The 18,093-nt window shown below is 42.8% G+C and overlaps 1 protein-coding gene across 1 annotated transcript; it reads right to left on the bottom strand.

The window, feature by feature from the left end:
* Positions 1–14,853: 14,853 nt before the first annotated feature.
* Positions 14,854–17,092, bottom strand: htr1aa (5-hydroxytryptamine (serotonin) receptor 1A a). The gene has a single exon (XM_021606534.2). The coding sequence runs from the start codon at positions 16,580–16,582 to the stop codon at positions 15,302–15,304; it is 1,281 nt and encodes a 426-aa protein (XP_021462209.2). The 5' UTR covers positions 16,583–17,092; the 3' UTR covers positions 14,854–15,301.
* Between the last annotated feature and the right edge of the window lie 1,001 nt (positions 17,093–18,093).

The following is an 18,093-nucleotide window of genomic DNA, read 5'->3' as shown; positions in this document are numbered from 1 at the left end:
AATTAAAAGCCTAAATGTCTTGAGTCAATAAGTATTCAACCTCTTTGTTATGGCGAGCCTAAATAAGTTCAGAAGTAAAAACGTGCTTAACAAGTCACTATAAGTTGGACTCACTCTGTGTGCAATAATAGTGTTTGACTACCTCATCTCTGTACCCCACACATACAATTATCTGTAAGGTCCCTCAGTCGAGCAGTAAATTTCAAACATACAGTGCCTTGCGAAAGTATTTGGCCCCCTTGAACTTTGCGACCTTTTGCCACATTTCAGGCTTCAAACATAAAGATATAAAACTGTATTTTTTTGTGAAGAATCAACAACAAGTGGGACACAATCATGAAGTGGAACGACATTTATTGGATATTTCAAACTTTTTTAACAAATCAAAAACTGAAAAATTGGTCGTGCAAAATTATTCAGCCCCCTTAAGTTAATACTTTGTAGCGCCACCTTTTGCTGCGATTACAGCTGTAAGTCGCTTGGGGTATGTCTCTATCAGTTTTGCACATCGAGAGACTGACATTTTTTCCCATTCCTCCTTGCAAAACAGCTCGAGCTCAGTGAGGTTGGATGGAGAGCATTTGTGAACAGCAGTTTTCAGTTCTTTCCACAGATTCTCGATTGGATTCAGGTCTGGACTTTGACTTGGCCATTCTAACACCTGGATATGTTTATTTTTGAACCATTCCATTGTAGATTTTGCTTTATGTTTTGGATCATTGTCTTGTTGGAAGACAAATCTCCGTCCCAGTCTCAGGTCTTTTGCAGACTCCATCAGGTTTTCTTCCAGAATGATCCTGTATTTGGCTCCATCCATCTTCCCATCAATTTTAACCATCTTCCCTGTCCCTGCTGAAGAAAAGCAGGCCCAAACCATGATGCTGCCACCACCATGTTTGACAGTGGGGATGGTGTGTTCAGCTGTGTTGCTTTTACGCCAAACATAACGTTTTGCATTGTTGCCAAAAAGTTCAATTTTGGTTTCATCTGACCAGAGCACCTTCTTCCACATGTTTGGTGTGTCTCCCAGGTGGCTTGTGGCAAACTTTAAATGACACTTTTTATGGATATCTTTAAGAAATGGCTTTCTTCTTGCCACTCTTCCATAAAGGCCAGATTTGTGCAATATACAACTGATTGTTGTCCTATGGACAGAGTCTCCCACCTCAGCTGTAGATCTCTGCAGTTCATCCAGAGTGATCATGGGCCTCTTGGCTGCATCTCTGATCAGTCTTCTCCTTGTATGAGCTGAAAGTTTAGAGGGACGGCCAGGTCTTGGTAGATTTGCAGTGGTCTGATACTCCTTCCATTTCAATATTATCGCTTGCACAGTGCTCCTTGGGATGTTTAAAGCTTAGGAAATCTTTTTGTATCCAAATCCGGCTTTAAACTTCTTCACAACAGTATCTCGGACCTGCCTGGTGTGTTCCTTGTTCTTCATGATGCTCTCTGCGCTTTTAACGGACATCTGAGACTATCATAGTGCAGGTGCATTTATACGGAGACTTGATTACACACAGGTGGATTGTATTTATCATCATTAGTCATTTAGGTTAACATTGGATCATTCAGAGATCCTCACTGAACTTCTGGAGAGAGTTTGCTGCACTGAAAGTAAAGGGGCTGAATAATTTTGCACGCCCAATTTTTCAGTTTTTGATTTGTTAAAAAAGTTTGAAATATCCAATAAATGACGTTCCACTTCATGATTGTGTCCCACTTGTTGTTGACTCTTCATAAAAAAATACAGTTTTTTATCTTTATGTTTGAAGCCTGAAATGTGGCAAAAGGTCGCAAAGTTCAAGGGGGCCGAATACTTTTGCAAGGCACTGTATGTTTATTGAACATTATTGAAGTGGCATTGTTTAAAGTGACTAGTGATCAATTTATTAAGGTGGCCAGTGATATGAGTCCCAATGTAGGCAGCAGCCTCTCTGAGTTAGTGATTGCTGTTTAGCAGTCTGATGGCCTTGAGATATAAGCTGTTTTTCAGTTTCTCGGCCCCAGCTTTGATGCACCTGTACTGACCTCACGTGTGCAGACCGCACCACCCTCTGGAGAGCCTTGCGGTTGAGCTCAGTGCAGTTGCTGTACCAGGCTGTGATACAGCCCAACAGGATGCTCTCAATTGTGAATCTGTAAAGGTTTGTCAGGCTTTTAGGTGACAAGCCAAATATATTCAGCCTCCTGAGGTTGAAGAGGCGCAGTCTGTGTGGGTGGACCATTTCAGTTTGTCTGTGATGTGTATGCCGAGGATCTTGAAACTTTCCACCTTCTTCACTACTGTCCCATCGATGTGCATAGGGGGGTGCTCACTCTGCTGTTTCAATTGACAGTGCATGTCAGAGCAAATACCAAGCCATGAGTTGTCTGTAGAGCTCCAAGACGGGATTGTGTCGAGGCACAGGTCTGGGGAAGTGTACCAAAACAATTCTGCATCATTGAAGGTCCCCAATAACACAAGTACCTTCAAGTACCTTCAGTACCTTCTTAGAGCTGGCCTCCCGGCCAAACTGAGAAATCGGGGGAGAAGAGCCTTGATCAGGGAGGTGAAAAAGTACCCAATGGTCACTTTGACAAAGCTCTAGAGTTCCTCTGTGGAATGTCCTTGAGTAGCCCAGGCAGAGCCCGAACTTAAACCTGATCGAACATCTCTGGAGAGACCTGAAAATAGCTGTGCAGCGACACTCCCCATCCAACCTGACAGAGCTTGAGAGGATCCGCAGAGAAGATTGGGAGAAACTCCCCAACTACATGTGTGTCAAGCTTGTAGCGCCATACCCAAGAAGACTTGTGGCTGTAATCGCTGCCAAAGGTGCTTCAACAAAGTACTTAGTAAAAACCTGTTTTTGCTTGGTCATTATGGGGTATTGTGTGTAGATTGGTGAGGGGAGAAAATCTATTTAATCAATTTTAGAATAAGGCTGTAACCTAACAAAATGTGGAAAAAGGTCAAGGGGTCTGAATACTTTCCGATGGTACTGTAGATATTTAATTGCTCAAAATAAGCGACCAAACTGTATTGCTTCTTCTGGGACACACATTGCGCTAGGCTACTGGTTCAAGAGCTATAAGAAGAATAGAGAGAGGATGGAAGAGAGGTCAGTGGAGATGCCAGTGGAGATGCCAGGGGAGATGCCAGTGGAGATACCCGTTTAGATGCCAGGGGAGATGCCAGTGGAGATGCCCGTTTAGATGCCAGGGGAGATGCCAGTGGAGATGCCCGTTTAGATGCCAGGGGAGATGCATGAATTGTGCAAGAAAGGAACAGTGAAGACAAAGATGTGTAAATTAGAAGTTAATTTATAGGCTGGTCTTGTAATCCACTGCATCACTCAACAACGAGTTGCAGTTAGTTTCAGAGTGGGTGGCAAGGAATAAGTTAGTCCTAAATATTTCTAAAAACTGAAAGCATTGTATTTGGAACAGAACACTCACTAAACCCTAAACCGCAACTAAACTGCTTGGAGTAGATTGTAAACTGTCATGGTCAAAACATATTGATGCAGTAGTAGCTAAGATGGGGAGAAGTCTGTCTATAATAAAGCGATGTTCTGCCTTCTTAACAACACTATCAACAAGGCAGATCCTACAGGCCCTAGTTTTGTTGCACCTTGACTACTGTTCAGTCGTGTGATCAGGTGCCACAAAAAAGGACTTAGGAAAATTGCAATTGGCTCAGAACAGGGCAGCATGGCTGGCCCTTGGATGTACACAGAGGGCTAATATTCATAATGTGCATGTCAATCTCTCCTGGCTGAAAGTGGAGGAGAGATTGACTTCATCACTACTTTTATTTATGAGAGGTATTGACATGTTGAATGCACCGAGCTGTCTGTCTAAACTACTGGCACACAGCTCGGACACCCATGCATACCCCAAAACACATGCCCCAAGAGGTCTCTTCACAGTCCCCAAATCCAGAACAGACTATGGGAGACAGAGTACTACACAGAGCCATGACTGCATGGAACATCAAGTAACTCACGCAAGCAGTAAAATTAGACAAAAAAAACAGATTAAAAAACACCTTATGGAACAGCGGGGACTGTGAAGCAACACAAACATTGGCACAGACACATGCACACACACACACAATAACATATGCACTATACATACTGTTAGATTCTGGGTGAAACTTAAAACATTGTTATGCTCATAAAGATAGTATCCAACCGTGAACGAGACTGGTTTTTACATCAGAAGTTAATGGTTATCTGTAGGAGTTAGATGGCTTTGGAATGTGTAGGGGAGACGGGGTGGAATCCATAGAACATAACAATGCCACTGAGGGAGAGAGGGTAATGTATAACGTTTACATTATGTCAAGATATGTTATTGTTAGCCATCAGGGATCCTCTGGGAACAGAAGAGACACATTCTGGTATCAATAACCATGACGGCCTTGAGTTGGGGAGGAGTGAGCACTTTGGGTTAGATGAAGTGAGGAAGAACAGATAAAACTAAGGTTCTGTCTAGCAACAGAGTGGCTGTTCAGTTGTGGAGGAGGAGACTCAGCCTAGGAGAAAGGGTTAAATATCAGTGCTTGTGTGAAATGTTGTTTGTCTGAATTACAGCTGTATCGACCCTTTGGGAAGAATTCAACTTGGGTAAGCTTCTCTAGTGCCCGTGAGTTATTTACTCTGAAAATTAGAACCTAACAATACGCGTGGATTTAGTACTGTAGATATGCGCTAGTGGTGGAGTAGGGGCCTGAGGGCACACAGTGTGTTGTGAAATCTGTGAATGTATTGTAATGTTTTTAAAATTGTAATAAACTGCCTTAATTTTGCTGGACCCCAGGAAGAGTAGCAGCTGCTTTGGCTGCAGCTAATGGGGATCCATAATAAATACAAATACAAATTCATATGCTAGCCTAGACTGTATATTAGGCCAAGTGTACTTAGGCAGCCACCACCTGTGCTATGCAAACCAGAGACAAATAAATATTTTTGTCTGATGCACGTTTTGTGACAATAAATGTAAGTTTAACAACATTGGTAAATGAGTAAACGAGTCAGTTTAATTAAAGGTACCATAAAAAAAGCATAGTGCCTACCCACTGGGCACAAACTGGTTGAATCAACCGTTGTTCAAATGTAATTTGTCAACATATTGTGACGAGGAATCTACATGGAAAATACATTGGATTTGAAAAACGTAATCAACGTAAAATGTTTTGAGGGTGAAATTCTGGTCTATCCAGTACCACCTCCACGCACCAGCCCTCCGGTGGCAGCTTCCCGCACCAGGCTTCCTGTGCGTGTCCTCGGCCCAGTACCACCGGTGCTAGCACCACGCATCAGGCCTACAGTGCGCCTCGCCTCTCCAGCGCTGCCGGAGCCTTCCTCCTCTCCAGCGCTGCCGGAGCCTTCCTCCTCTCCAGCGCTGCCGGAGTCTCCCGCCTGTCCAGCGCTGCCGGAGCCTTCCACCTCGCCAGCGCTGCCGGAGTCTCCCGCCTGTCCAGCGCTGCCAGAGTCTCCCGCCTGTCCAGCGCTGCCAGAGTCTCCCGCCTGTCCAGCGCTGCCAGAGTCTCCCGCCTGTCCAGCGCTGCCAGAGTCTCCCGCCTGTCCGGCGCTGCCGGAGTCTCCTGCCTGTCATGAGCCGCCAGAGCTGCCAGTCTGCAAGGAGCCGCCAGAGCTGCCAGTCTGCAAGGAGCCGCCAGAGCTGCCAGTCTGCAAGGAGCCGCCAGAGCTGGAAGTCTGCAAGGAGCCGCCAGAGCTGCCCGTCTGCAAGGAGCCGCCAGAGCTGCCAGTCTGCAAGGAGCCGCCAGAGCCGCCAGTCTGCAAGGAGCCGCCAGAGCTGCCAGTCAGCATGGAGCAGCCAGAGCCGCCAGTCAGCATGGAGCAGCCAGAGCCGCCAGTCAGCTTGGAGCAGCCAGAGCCGCCAGTCAGCCTGGAGCAGCCAGAGCCGCCAGTCAGCATGGAGCAGCCAGAGCCGCCAGTCAGCATGGAGCAGCCAGAGCCGCCAGTCAGCATGGAGCAGCCAGAGCCGCCAGTCAGCATGGAGCAGCCAGAGCCGCCAGTCAGCATGGAGCAGCCAGAGCCGCCTTCCCAGGAAGAATCTCGTAACATTAGGGCCTAATGAATTTATTTCAATTGACTGATTTCCTTATATGAACCGTAACTCAGTAAAATATTCTGAATTTTCAAATTGCATTTATATTTTTGTTCAATATAATAACCATCATATCGAAGTAAACTTAGTTACATGATGATATGGTGGGTGGTCCTCCCACTACAACTCGGGAAATAATGCAGTTTATTAGGCTACAGATAAAATTATTTCTGATGAACTTCACAGGGTGGTGAAAGCGCACAGAGATCTTGATACTCCTTTCTGAGAAATATCACGAGTTTTATTCTGTTGACATGAGGATCTCAAGCTTGACTGCTGTTTGACGAATACAAATATTCTGGCTCTTATCCATAATAAATCTCAACATGTGTACTAGCTTAACCGCACAGCCTACCCACACTGTATCTGTGAGCAGTTGGCTAAAGCGCACATGCCAAGACCAGAGTAGGCACATTTGCTATTTAACTCAACAGCTTTGTGACAAAACCATCAGTAGGGTTGAAAATGTGATATAAACACATTGAACTTTAGATTTATGTTCGTTACATTAAGACTTAATGTGCAGTAGGTCATCACGCACTGATTTGATCCACAACAAGTCAATTTGGTGGAAACCCACCACTAGTGGGAAAATGTCCAGATTTTCTTTATTACATAAATTAGATTTAGTCCTATTCTTTAACTTAGATTTTTGGTTGAGATGGAGACATAAATACCACATATCAGTTATTATTTTGTAGACAAACTGGATTTTGAATTGTGTTTGGTTGTCAACACAATCAAATATCAACATTTGAAGGACATATATCTTCTGTTGGGAGGGTTCCATCTGTGCCACGGACTTAAACTGGTTTTCATTCCTGTTTGACAACAAATGAATAATTTATATGTTGGATTCATGTCTCCATCTCAACCAAAAATCTAAGTTAACAAATAAGACTAAATCAAATCAACCTTTAAATGCACTTTAAATGAAGTTTGATTTGACTTAGTCATATTCTTTAACTTTGATTTTTGGTTGAGATGGAGATGTGAATCCAACATATCAATTATTAATTTGTAGACAAACTGGAATTAAAGCCAGACTAAGTAATTGACGCAAAATATACATCTCCTTTAATAAATGTTGATATTTGGTTGTATTGTCAACCAAACACAATTCAATAATACTTTTGATAATTTTATAATACAGTAAATAGCCTAAAGTTAAAGCTATTTTACAAACTAATGTAACAGTATTTATTAAACCATAAAATAAATAACACATCCATGGCCACATTTGGAGATTAGCCTACTGTAACCATAAATGTCTTCTTATTTAATCATAGAAAGTGTGCATGTTTTAAGATAGCATGCAAAGGTCACAGGTCACAGGTGGAGATCTTCACAATTGTTATAATATTCTGCGCAGAATCTCGAACAGCACTGATCACTTGCACTATGTACTTTTAATGTAATTTCAGATACAATCCAGGTATTTTGGTTTTGCCATTAGATGAAGCACAGTGATAAGGGGTTGTATAAATACAAAATATTTATACAATAAGGGGTTGTATGAATACAAAATATCTGACATTGTATCCACATTTTAACTTTGTTGTGCTTTTAAATGGTTGAAAGTGCAGTGCTATTTAGATGACAACTAAACAAAAAAACAGATATAGTTTTTCCATTGGAATTTGGTTGGGCTTTTGGATACTCCCATTTGGTATTACAGAACTTCACGTCCCTGCCCGCCTGTGGGGAAAACAACCTGTGGTTACCTAGGTTACCACATTGGTTCACAGCAAAAACTTTACCTTTATTAAGTGACATTTTCTTGTTGTCTGGTTGTTTTAGTAAATTACAAAACTACATTTAAGAAAAATACACCGTCTAAAAATGACCTTTTAATATTGCCTCCTCCCGAGCGTTCTCACTACAAACGTAATATTGTATTCCTTCCCTCTTCCCTCATACCCCTTTTCATGACAGTGCTAGCAGCCATGTGAGTGAGTGATAGCTACCTACCAACCTGAACATTAACCCTCCTGCTGTGTTCCGGTCGATTGGACGGACTTGTAGTTGATTTAATCTGATTGTCATAAGGTTCCATGACTTTGTCCACACAGGGCAGCTGAACACACAAAACACATTTGGATGATTTTCATAACATTTTTGGTGTTTTATTTAACTTTTGTACACGTGGTGTTCCCGGTCATTTTGACCAGTCATTAGAAATGAATGGGTGAGACTGCAATTAGTGTATAAAATTGAGTTCAGGCACATGCCCATTCATCAGATGGACACACTTCCTCTCCCAGACCCCCACGTGTATGTGGGTTTGAGAACACACACACACACACACACACACACACACACACACACACACACACACACACACACACACACACACACCTCAGTCCCCTTCTTGGCTTCCATGGCAACCCCCACAGGAACCTTTCCCCAATAGAATCTTCCCCCACCGGAACCACATCTGTTGGCATTCTCACAAACAATCACAACATTGTTTCAATAATATATAGAACTTTTCTCGCACCTCTGGTATATAAAGCTTTTTTGAGGCCTTGCTCACAATTCATTCTGCGGCAGCACAATGACCAAACTGTATGAGGCTCTTTGGTCATATCTTTGATCATGACACTGGTGAGGAGGAGAGAGTCCTTGTTAAACTTTGACACAAAGTAGCTTGTGATAAATAGCACAATATGTTTCATCTGAGTATTTGTTATAGTCAAAATAATCCATACATTGTTTTTTTTTAAACTCAAAAACAAGTTGTATGAGCTCAGGTCAATGAGGCCTACACGCCATTGATAGCAAATAGAAGTTCAAAACTTGTGATGTTCACAAGAGCTTAAGTTGATAAAAAAAAATATGTAACACAACATTAGGTGATAATATATGTACTCTATTGTTATGGATGTATAATCAGCTATAATGGGGTGGCCATTTTGGACCGGGAACACAGAACTAATTCAATTGAAACGAACACAACAGGAGGGTTAAGCTAGCCAAAGACAAACAACACAAACAAACGGACTATACAGCTACAAGTAGTGAATTAAGTAACAAATGGACTATTCTAAACAAGTTAAATGTCTTACCTGGGAGGAAACCTTTTCCACAGACATAGCTAGCTACGTGTAGCCTACTTGGATACCAGTTCTCAACAATGTACCACTCTTCCACTCCGAGAAGTAGCCTGATGCCACAGGGCTCTTTTCGCGGGCTCTATTTCCCCACGTGGGAGCATTCCAAACTGTAGGTTGGACATTTTTGACCTGGTTACAACATCTTTTCGGCATGTTTAGTTATTTCTGTAGAACTTAAAATCAACTACAAAGTTGCCTCTTTTACACTGGGGATCAATGAGAAAGAATGTTTGTTTTCCCACATTTGTTGGCGTGGTCGAGGGGAATTCCTTATTATTACATGAATATCGACTCGGACTATGGTTGAACGCACAGTGATAACACAATGGGAATTCAACAAACTCCTGGCTGTCTTTTGGAGTGGGTGAATAAAGGTTGAAATCTCTTTGATCGACATCTCAACCAAATATGAACCATATTTCCACGTTGAAGTGACGTGGTATGCCCAGTGGGTAGGCATATTTAATGAAATCCTGGCGGTTGAGGTAGGCAATAGATCGCAAAGAAAGGAATCCCTGATTCCCCACTGAGCTTCTATTTGGAAATTGCATGTTCACTTTCTCATACATAAGCACATTTCAAGTGATGTGAGCTGTCCATCAGCAGGATGGGGGCTCTTTTCATTAGGAGGGACGTCTAACGTGGATCGCTAAAATAATGATTATGATAACATTTCCTCAGTTTAAATATTAGGCCTATGGGGACTACTGTAGGTTTGGCAGCCAAGCACAAGTGATTAGAGTAGCCTTTTATCGTCTAGACACGATGTTGAAATACTGTATTTTCAAGGCTAGAATAAAAATGACATGGCTATTTTTTCTAAGAAGCTAATGACAGGAGTGGCAAGGAGTGGAATGTTAGCTGAAAAGACTGGTACTCAGACTACACTTTTACAGGGAACCCCCTCAGAGTAGTTTAAACCCTGGTGGCAACAACAGGATGAACACATATAGCCCCAAAGTTAGGTTAAATGCCCAGTGCAGTCAACAACTTGATTGTTCCTGTGTTTTATACAGTGGGGAGAACAAGTATTTGATACACTGCCGATTCTGCAGGTTTTCCGACTTACAAAGCATGTAGAGGTCTGTAAATTTTTATCATAGGTACACTTCAACTGTGAGAGACGGAATGTAAAACAAAAATCCAGAAAATCACATTGTATGATTTTTAAGTAATTAATTTCCATTTTATTGCATGACATACAGTGCCTTGCGAAAGTATTCGGCCCCCTTGAACTTTGCGACCTTTTGCCACATTTCAGGCTTCAAACATAAAGATATAAAACTGTATTTTTTTGTGAAGAATCAACAACAAGTGGGACACAATCATGAAGTGGAACGACATTTATTGGATATTTCAAACCTTTTTAACAAATCAAAAACTGAAAAATTGGGCGTGCAAAATTATTCAGCCCCTTTACTTTCAGTGCAGCAAACTCTCTCCAGAAGTTCAGTGAGGATCTCTGAATGATCCAATGTTGACCTAAATGACTAATGATGATAAATACAATCCACCTGTGTGTAATCAAGTCTCCGTATAAATGCACCTGCACTGTGATAGTCTCAGAGGTCCGTTAAAAGCGCAGAGAACATCATGAAGAACAAGGAACACACCAGGCAGGTCCGAGATACTGTTGTGAAGAAGTTTAAAGCTGGATTTGGATACAAAAAGATTTCCCAAGCTTTAAACATCCCAAGGAGCACTGTGCAAGCGATAATATTGAAATGGAAGGAGTATCAGACCACTGCAAATCTACCAAGACCTGGCCGTCCCTCTAAACTTTCAGCTCATACAAGGAGAAGACTGATCAGAGATGCAGCCAAGAGGCCCATGATCACTCTGGATGAACTGCAGAGATCTACAGCTGAGGTGGGAGACTCTGTCCATAGGACAACAATCAGTCGTATATTGCACAAATCTGGCCTTTATGGAAGAGTGGCAAGAAGAAAGCCATTTCTTAAAGATATCCATAAAAAGTGTCGTTTAAAGTTTGCCACAAGCCTGGAGACACACCAAACAAGGGAGACACACCAAACATGTGGAAGAAGGTGCTCTGGTCAGATGAAACCAAAATTGAACTTTTTGGCAACAATGCAAAACGTTGTTTACGTTTGGCGTAAAAGCAACACAGCTGAACACACCATCCCCACTGTCAAACATGGTGGTGGCAGCATCATGGTTTGGGCCTGCTTTTCTTCAGCAGGGACAGGGAAGATGGTTAAAATTGATGGGAAGATGGATGGAGCCAAATACAGGACCATTCTGGAAGAAAACCTGATGGAGTCTGCAAAAGACCTGAGACTGGGACGGAGATTTGTCTTCCAACAAGACAATGATCCAAAACATAAAGCAAAATCTACAATGGAATGGTTCAAAAATAAACATATCCAGGTGTTAGAATGGCCAAGTCAAAGTCCAGACCTGAATCCAATCGAGAATCTGTGGAAAGAACTGAAAACTGCTGTTCACAAATGCTCTCCATCCAACCTCACTGAGCTCGAGCTGTTTTGCAAGGAGAAATGGGAAAAAATGTCAGTCTCTCGATGTGCAAAACTGATAGAGACATACTCCAAGCGACTTACAGCTGTAATCGCAGCAAAAGGTGGCGCTACAAAGTATTAACTTAAGGGGGCTGAATAATTTTGCACGCCCAATTTTTCAGTTTTTGATTTGTTAAAAAAGTTTGAAATATCCAATAAATGTCGTTCCACTTCATGATTGTGTCCCACTTGTTGTTGATTCTTCACAAAAAAATACAGTTTTATATCTTTATGTTTGAAGCCTGAAATGTGGCAAAAGGTCGCAAAGTTCAAGGGGGCCGAATACTTTCGCAAGGCACTGTAAGTATTTGATACATCAGAAAAGCAGAACCTAATATTTGGTACAGAAACCTTTGTTTGCAATTACAGAGATCATACGTTTCCTGTAGTTCTTGACCAGGTTTGCACACACGGCAGCAGATCCTTCAGGTTTCAGGGCTGTCTCTGGGCAATACAAACTTTCAGTTCCCTCCAAAGATTTTCTATTGGGTTCAGGTCTGGAGACTGGCTAGGCCACTCCAGGACCTTGAGATGCTTCTTACTGAGCCACTCCTTAGTTGCCTTGGCTGTGTGTTTCAGGTCGTTGTCATGCTGGAAGACCCAGCCACGACCCATCTTCAATGCTCTTACTGAGGGAAGGAGGTTGTTGGCCAAGATCTCGCGATACATGGTCCCATCTATCCTCCCCTCAATACGGTGCAGTCGGCCTGTCCCCTTTGCAGAAAAGCATCCCCAAAGAATGATGTTTCCACCTCCATGCTTTATGGTTGGGATGGTGTTCTTGGGGTTGTACTCATCCTTCTTCTTCCTCCAAACACGGCGAGTGGAGTTTAGACCAAAAAGCTCTATTTTTGTCTCATCAGACCACATGACCTTTTCCCATTCCTCCTCTGGATCATCCAGATGGTCATTGGCAAACTTCAGACGGGCCTGGACATGCACTGGCTTGAGCAGGGGGACCTTGCGTGCGCTGCAGGATTTTAATCCATGACGGCGTAGTGTGGTTTTCTTTGAGACTGTGGTCCCAGCTCTCTTCAGGTCATTGACCAGGTCCTGCCGTGTAGTTCTGGGCTGATCCCTCACCTTCCTCATGATCATTGATGCCCCACGAGGTGAGATCTTGCATGGAGCCCCAGACCGAGGGTGATTGACCGTCATCTTGAACTTCTTCCATTTTCTAATAATTGCGCCAACAGTTGTTGCCTTCTCACCAAGCTGCTTGCTTATTGTCCTGTAGGCCATCCCAGCCTTGTGCAGGTCTACAATTTAGCCCTGATGTCCTTACACAGCTCTCTGGTCTTGGCCTTTGTGGAGAGGTTGGAGGCTGTTTGATTGAGTGTGTGGACAGGTGTCTTTTATACAGGTAACGAGTTCAAACAGGTGCAGTTAATACAGGTAATGAATGGAGAACAGGAGGGCTTCTTAAAGAAAAACTAACAGGTCTGTGAGAGCCGGAATTCTTACTGGTTGGTAGGTGATCAAATACTTTAAGCAAATTAATTGCTTAAAAATCATACAATGTGATTTTCTGGATTTTTGTTTTAGATTCCGTCTCTCACAGTTGAAGTGTACCTATGATAAAAATGACAAATGCTTTGTAAGTAGGAAAACCTGCAAAAATCGTAAGTGTATCAAATACGTGTTCTCCCCACTGTATATATATTTTTCTACACTATGAAGATGGAATAATACTGTGAAATTGTGAAAATTATGATAATGCCATTTTAGTGTAAGAGCTGTTTGAAAAGACTGGCTGAAATGTCAGCCTGTTTTGGTAGAATGGAGTTTTGCCTGCCTGGTGACATTACCAGGCGGTAAGTAAATAGACCAATAAGAAAGAGAGTTCCAGTTTCAATAGCAGCTAGTTTTCAGTCCCTCCCTACTCAGACCACTCCCAGACAGTCCTAGCTAAATTATCGCTTGAGACAGAAGCTTTGTTTCTTTTTGACCATTTTTACTAAAAAACAATCGTATTTGATTGTTACCCAGAAACAATTTGATATTGAGACAAAAACATCTGCATTGGACCTTTAAGTTACTTCACTGCCCTGAGGTCAGATGTATATTTTCCTTATGGTTAATGTAAGGGGGAGAATAGACATGATCCATGCTCCTCCAGTCTACCACCTCCACCCACATTATGACTACAGCTGCTAGCTTTATTGCTATGAGGATAGGCCAAACAGCTGTGTTGCCTGGGAGTTAGTGATGGTTCTGTAAAATAATGTGTAACCTATTCCACTGTTTGTCTTTTTCTGATGTATTCATTTTAGGTGCCATAGAGAGTTTGTGATTCGAACGCAATGCATTTCGGAGTAATTTTAGGATCTGTTACATATTTATATGAAAAGTTCTGATCTACATAATACATTTAAATGTATGGTTAGAATCAATGTACTGCATTATGTATGTGGTTAGAATCGTTATTGTAATGCAATTCAAGGTGCCTCAAGTTATTGTTACCTTTATAGCTAGCTCTGAACCCATTCCAATGGCACAAGCCCCTGTGTGTGTGTGTGTGTGTGTGTGTGTGTGTGTGTGTGTGTGTGTGTGTGTGTGTGTGTGCGTGCGACAGAAAGATCCCATCCTTTTAACCTTATCTGAACTGTAATGGCTGTTTCCGTTTTTGAAAATTGCACATCTAATTTTGCATTAGATGGAGTTGATGGAAGATGTAACTGTTGCAACTGTTTAGCTCGATACCCATTTACTTTGCAGATCAATGCAACACCCATACATAGGTTTCTCACCCAATAACATCAATATCTCACACCTCTGAAAATAATTTCATATTCAGTCAACTATATTCTTAAATTTGTCTCATATATACTTATGCGTTAACTGTCCGTGTTGGTATTAGAGCTAAGCTTCATTCAACATTGCCTAAAAAATGCCTAATGCCTAATTGGCTGTCTGTGCGTAATTGGCCGTGCTTGAAATTAATCACCTGAATTCCAGAATAACAGATTATATTCAAATAATTTAATCTCAAATATTGTCTTTCTTTGATTTCTTATTCAACTGTCATTGGAAGCTTACCTCTATGTTTGTGCTTAAAGAGTGGACATTACACGCAGAAGTTGTAGTATTTCGATAGTTTTTTATTGTTTCAGTGCTACAAAGCTGGTATGATGTAGGACGGAAACGTAACATATCATACTAAATATAGTGTCTCGGATTTACGTACAGAATAATACGAAATGCTCTGAGACCAGGTCACGTGAATGGAATGCATGAATTCTGTGAATTGTATTTGAATAACACGTTTTACATGGGAATACAACGATGCCTTGCAGATATCTACAACATCGAATATGCTACACAGGAGCAGCGTACACAGCATAATAGGCCTACAAATATACTGCATGTCTCTCTCCACGTCTCACTGTATATGACCCATAGGCTATTCTGTTTCTAATTCACACCGTCGGCTAGAGACAGTCCCTGAAAATAACACGTTGTTTTTGTGCGTTTCATAAACTCCATCATTGGAATGAAGTAAACGTAAACACTTTACTGATGAACGGCTCACTGTCTATGGAATTTGCATTTTATAATTTTTTTGAAAGCACTTTGGATGTCTTTGTTAAAGTAGGCATAAATGATCGGGTTTAGGAGAGAGTTCGAATAGCCCAGCCAGTTGATGACGGCACCCAGCCACTCTGGCATGTAACAGCTATCCGCACAGAAAGGCAAGACCAGAGCCACGATGAAAAACGGTAGCCAGCAGAAAATAAAAGTCCCCATGATGATACCGAGCGTCTTTACCGTTTTCCGCTCCCTGGCCAGAGCTATTTTCCTCTTAGCCTCAGCGTTCTTTTCGTTCCTGTTCTCAACCTCATGTGATGACTGTGGAGTGTTGGGGAGAGGCAGGTGGTTCTTAGAATTGTTGGTAACTTCTATGATCTCCAACGACTCGCAGTTCTCCCCGTGGTTCACCGCGCCGTTTACGCACGAAGGCTTGGATGTAGGTTCCACACTGTGTTTCCAGTTCTTTCCCCCCGCATCTACGTTGACCTTCTTGTGGAAAATAGCCGGCGACACGGCCAAGCACTTGTCCGACACTTTTGCCTTTTCCGATTTCTTCACAGTTTTCCAAACCTGGAACCTGGCTGCCTTGAATATCCGCCCGTAGAGGACCAGCATGAGGATAAGCGGGATGTAAAAAGCTCCGAACGTGGAGTAGATGGTGTAGCCCGGGTCCTGGCTGATGGTGCAGGCGTCCGGGTTCGCCCTGTCCTCGGCTTTCCTCCAGCCTAGCATGGGCGGGATGGAGATTGAGAACCCAATCAGCCAAGTCACGCTGATCAGCAGCACCGCTCGCCTGGGTGTCCGTTTGTTCACATAGTCTATGGGGTCTGTGATAGCCCAGTACCTGTCCAGGGCAATTGCGCACAGATGCAAAATGGACGACGTGCAGCACAACACGTCCAGAGAGATGAAAATATCACATATCTCCTGTCCCAGAGTCCATTTGTTCAGGACTTGGTAGAGGGCCGCCATGGGTAGTACCAGAACTGATACCATGAGGTCCGTGACGGCTAACGAGCCGATCAGATAGTTGGCCACGTTCTGGAGAGACCTCTCCAGCGCGATGGCCGCGACAACGCACGCGTTGCCGAATATGGAACAGAGGATGAGCGCGCCGAGCAGCAGAGAGGTGATCACCTGGTAACTCAGCTCCACCTCGGGAACACTTCTAGACCCCTTTTCTTTGTCATTGTCACCCCACTCTGGAATGACATCCACAACATCGGGAAAGGCTGTGGTCGTATTGTTATTTTCACTGCCGTTATTGATAAAATCCATAGTTCTTCAGGGTCCGAGACACACACGGCGCGCCCGGTAGGATAGGACAGGGGAGCCAAAGGGGGGAATCTGGAGGCTCGGTCAGTCCCTCGTGCTGCAGCCGGTGTGGGTACTAACGGGGTCCATCGGAGTTCCCGTGCCCGTTCCTTCATTCCGGCGACGCATGACGCAGATTGCTGTGTGTGTGTGTGAGTGTGTGTGTGTGTGTCTGCATGTGTGTGTTGACGGCCGGGGCGCTCACTGGTCCTTCAAATCATCTGCGCCTGGTGACGCCGTGAATTCATTTATACCAGCAGCGGTAGGTGTACGTCAGACTGCCATGAGGTCGCCGCGGAGTTTTGTTGCCCTGCTCTCCCTGGCAGTGTTTCGTCTCGGTGGTGGCAGACGACAGATAAAAAGCAAAGCTTCTCCCCTGGTTTCCTTCCTCTTCTGTTTCATTTTCGACTTGTGTATCTTCTTTTTGAACCTATTCTCATAGCCTTTCGATTCTTATCTACCTCTGTAGCCTCATCAAATTATGCAAGCAACTAAAGCCGTTTTCTGCATTACGAGTAACTATTTCTGCATTTACAAGTAACTTGGTTTTTGTCGATTGATTTTTTATTTTATTGAATCCAAACTGAAAATGCGTTTCATCTCATCGGACATTGGATAGAGGGGGAGTAATTCTCTTCAACAGATGACAACAAAATAAAAATAAGACATAATTATCTGGGATAAAACATGAACATTCCACAATGTGATATATAATAATTGAAGTATAAATGGTATTTAATTCATAATATATGTAATTCTTAATAGTGTGATTGAAAAAAAATGGTCCATCCTCAAAATAAGTGGACCGCGTGGTGTTTCAAAGACCATGGACAGCTCCATGCACGAGTCCAGAACAGAAATCTGCTGCCATCTGCTGCAAGGAAGGAGAACTATGCCAGAGCTCAGTGTGGTTTCTAAAGCACTATTGAGGAAAGAGTGAGAGAGAGAGAGCGAGAACTCGCTCACGCGCTTTTCTTAATATCCCATGCTTTCTTTAGCCAAGGTCGTGTAACAAACCAACACCCGCATATGAGTTTTCATGTTTCCAAACATACTCAATAGCCTATTAAACCAATGATAGACCTGGAATCGATTTTTTTTCAACAGTGTTATATTAGCCTGTTATATTACTTATGATTTCCATACCCGTGTTCTGCTTAAACATAAATGCTGAAGTAAGATGAACATTTCACACCTTCTGAACACGCAAGCTTTTCTTTTGAATGTTCTCTACTTTGTAATTTCTCTGTCGTGGTAGTCATCTTCACTGTCTGTTGCCGATAGGCTAAATGCCTACATGCTGCTCATAGATGGGATCGTATGAGTGTCAAGTGGTAAATCCCATAGAAACAAGTAATAATAGGCCTACATTAATTATTATTGTGTAATTACCATTCCACCATGTCGTTAAGTAGGCCTACATAATGTCTATACCGTAAAATAAAGTCCTGCCCAACACGCGGACTTTGTGTACG

The sequence above is a fragment of the Oncorhynchus mykiss genome, chromosome 6 (genome assembly GCF_013265735.2).
Source record: "Oncorhynchus mykiss isolate Arlee chromosome 6, USDA_OmykA_1.1, whole genome shotgun sequence".
Classification (NCBI taxonomy): domain Eukaryota; kingdom Metazoa; phylum Chordata; class Actinopteri; order Salmoniformes; family Salmonidae; genus Oncorhynchus; species Oncorhynchus mykiss.
This window is presented reverse-complemented; position numbering and strand designations above follow the sequence as displayed.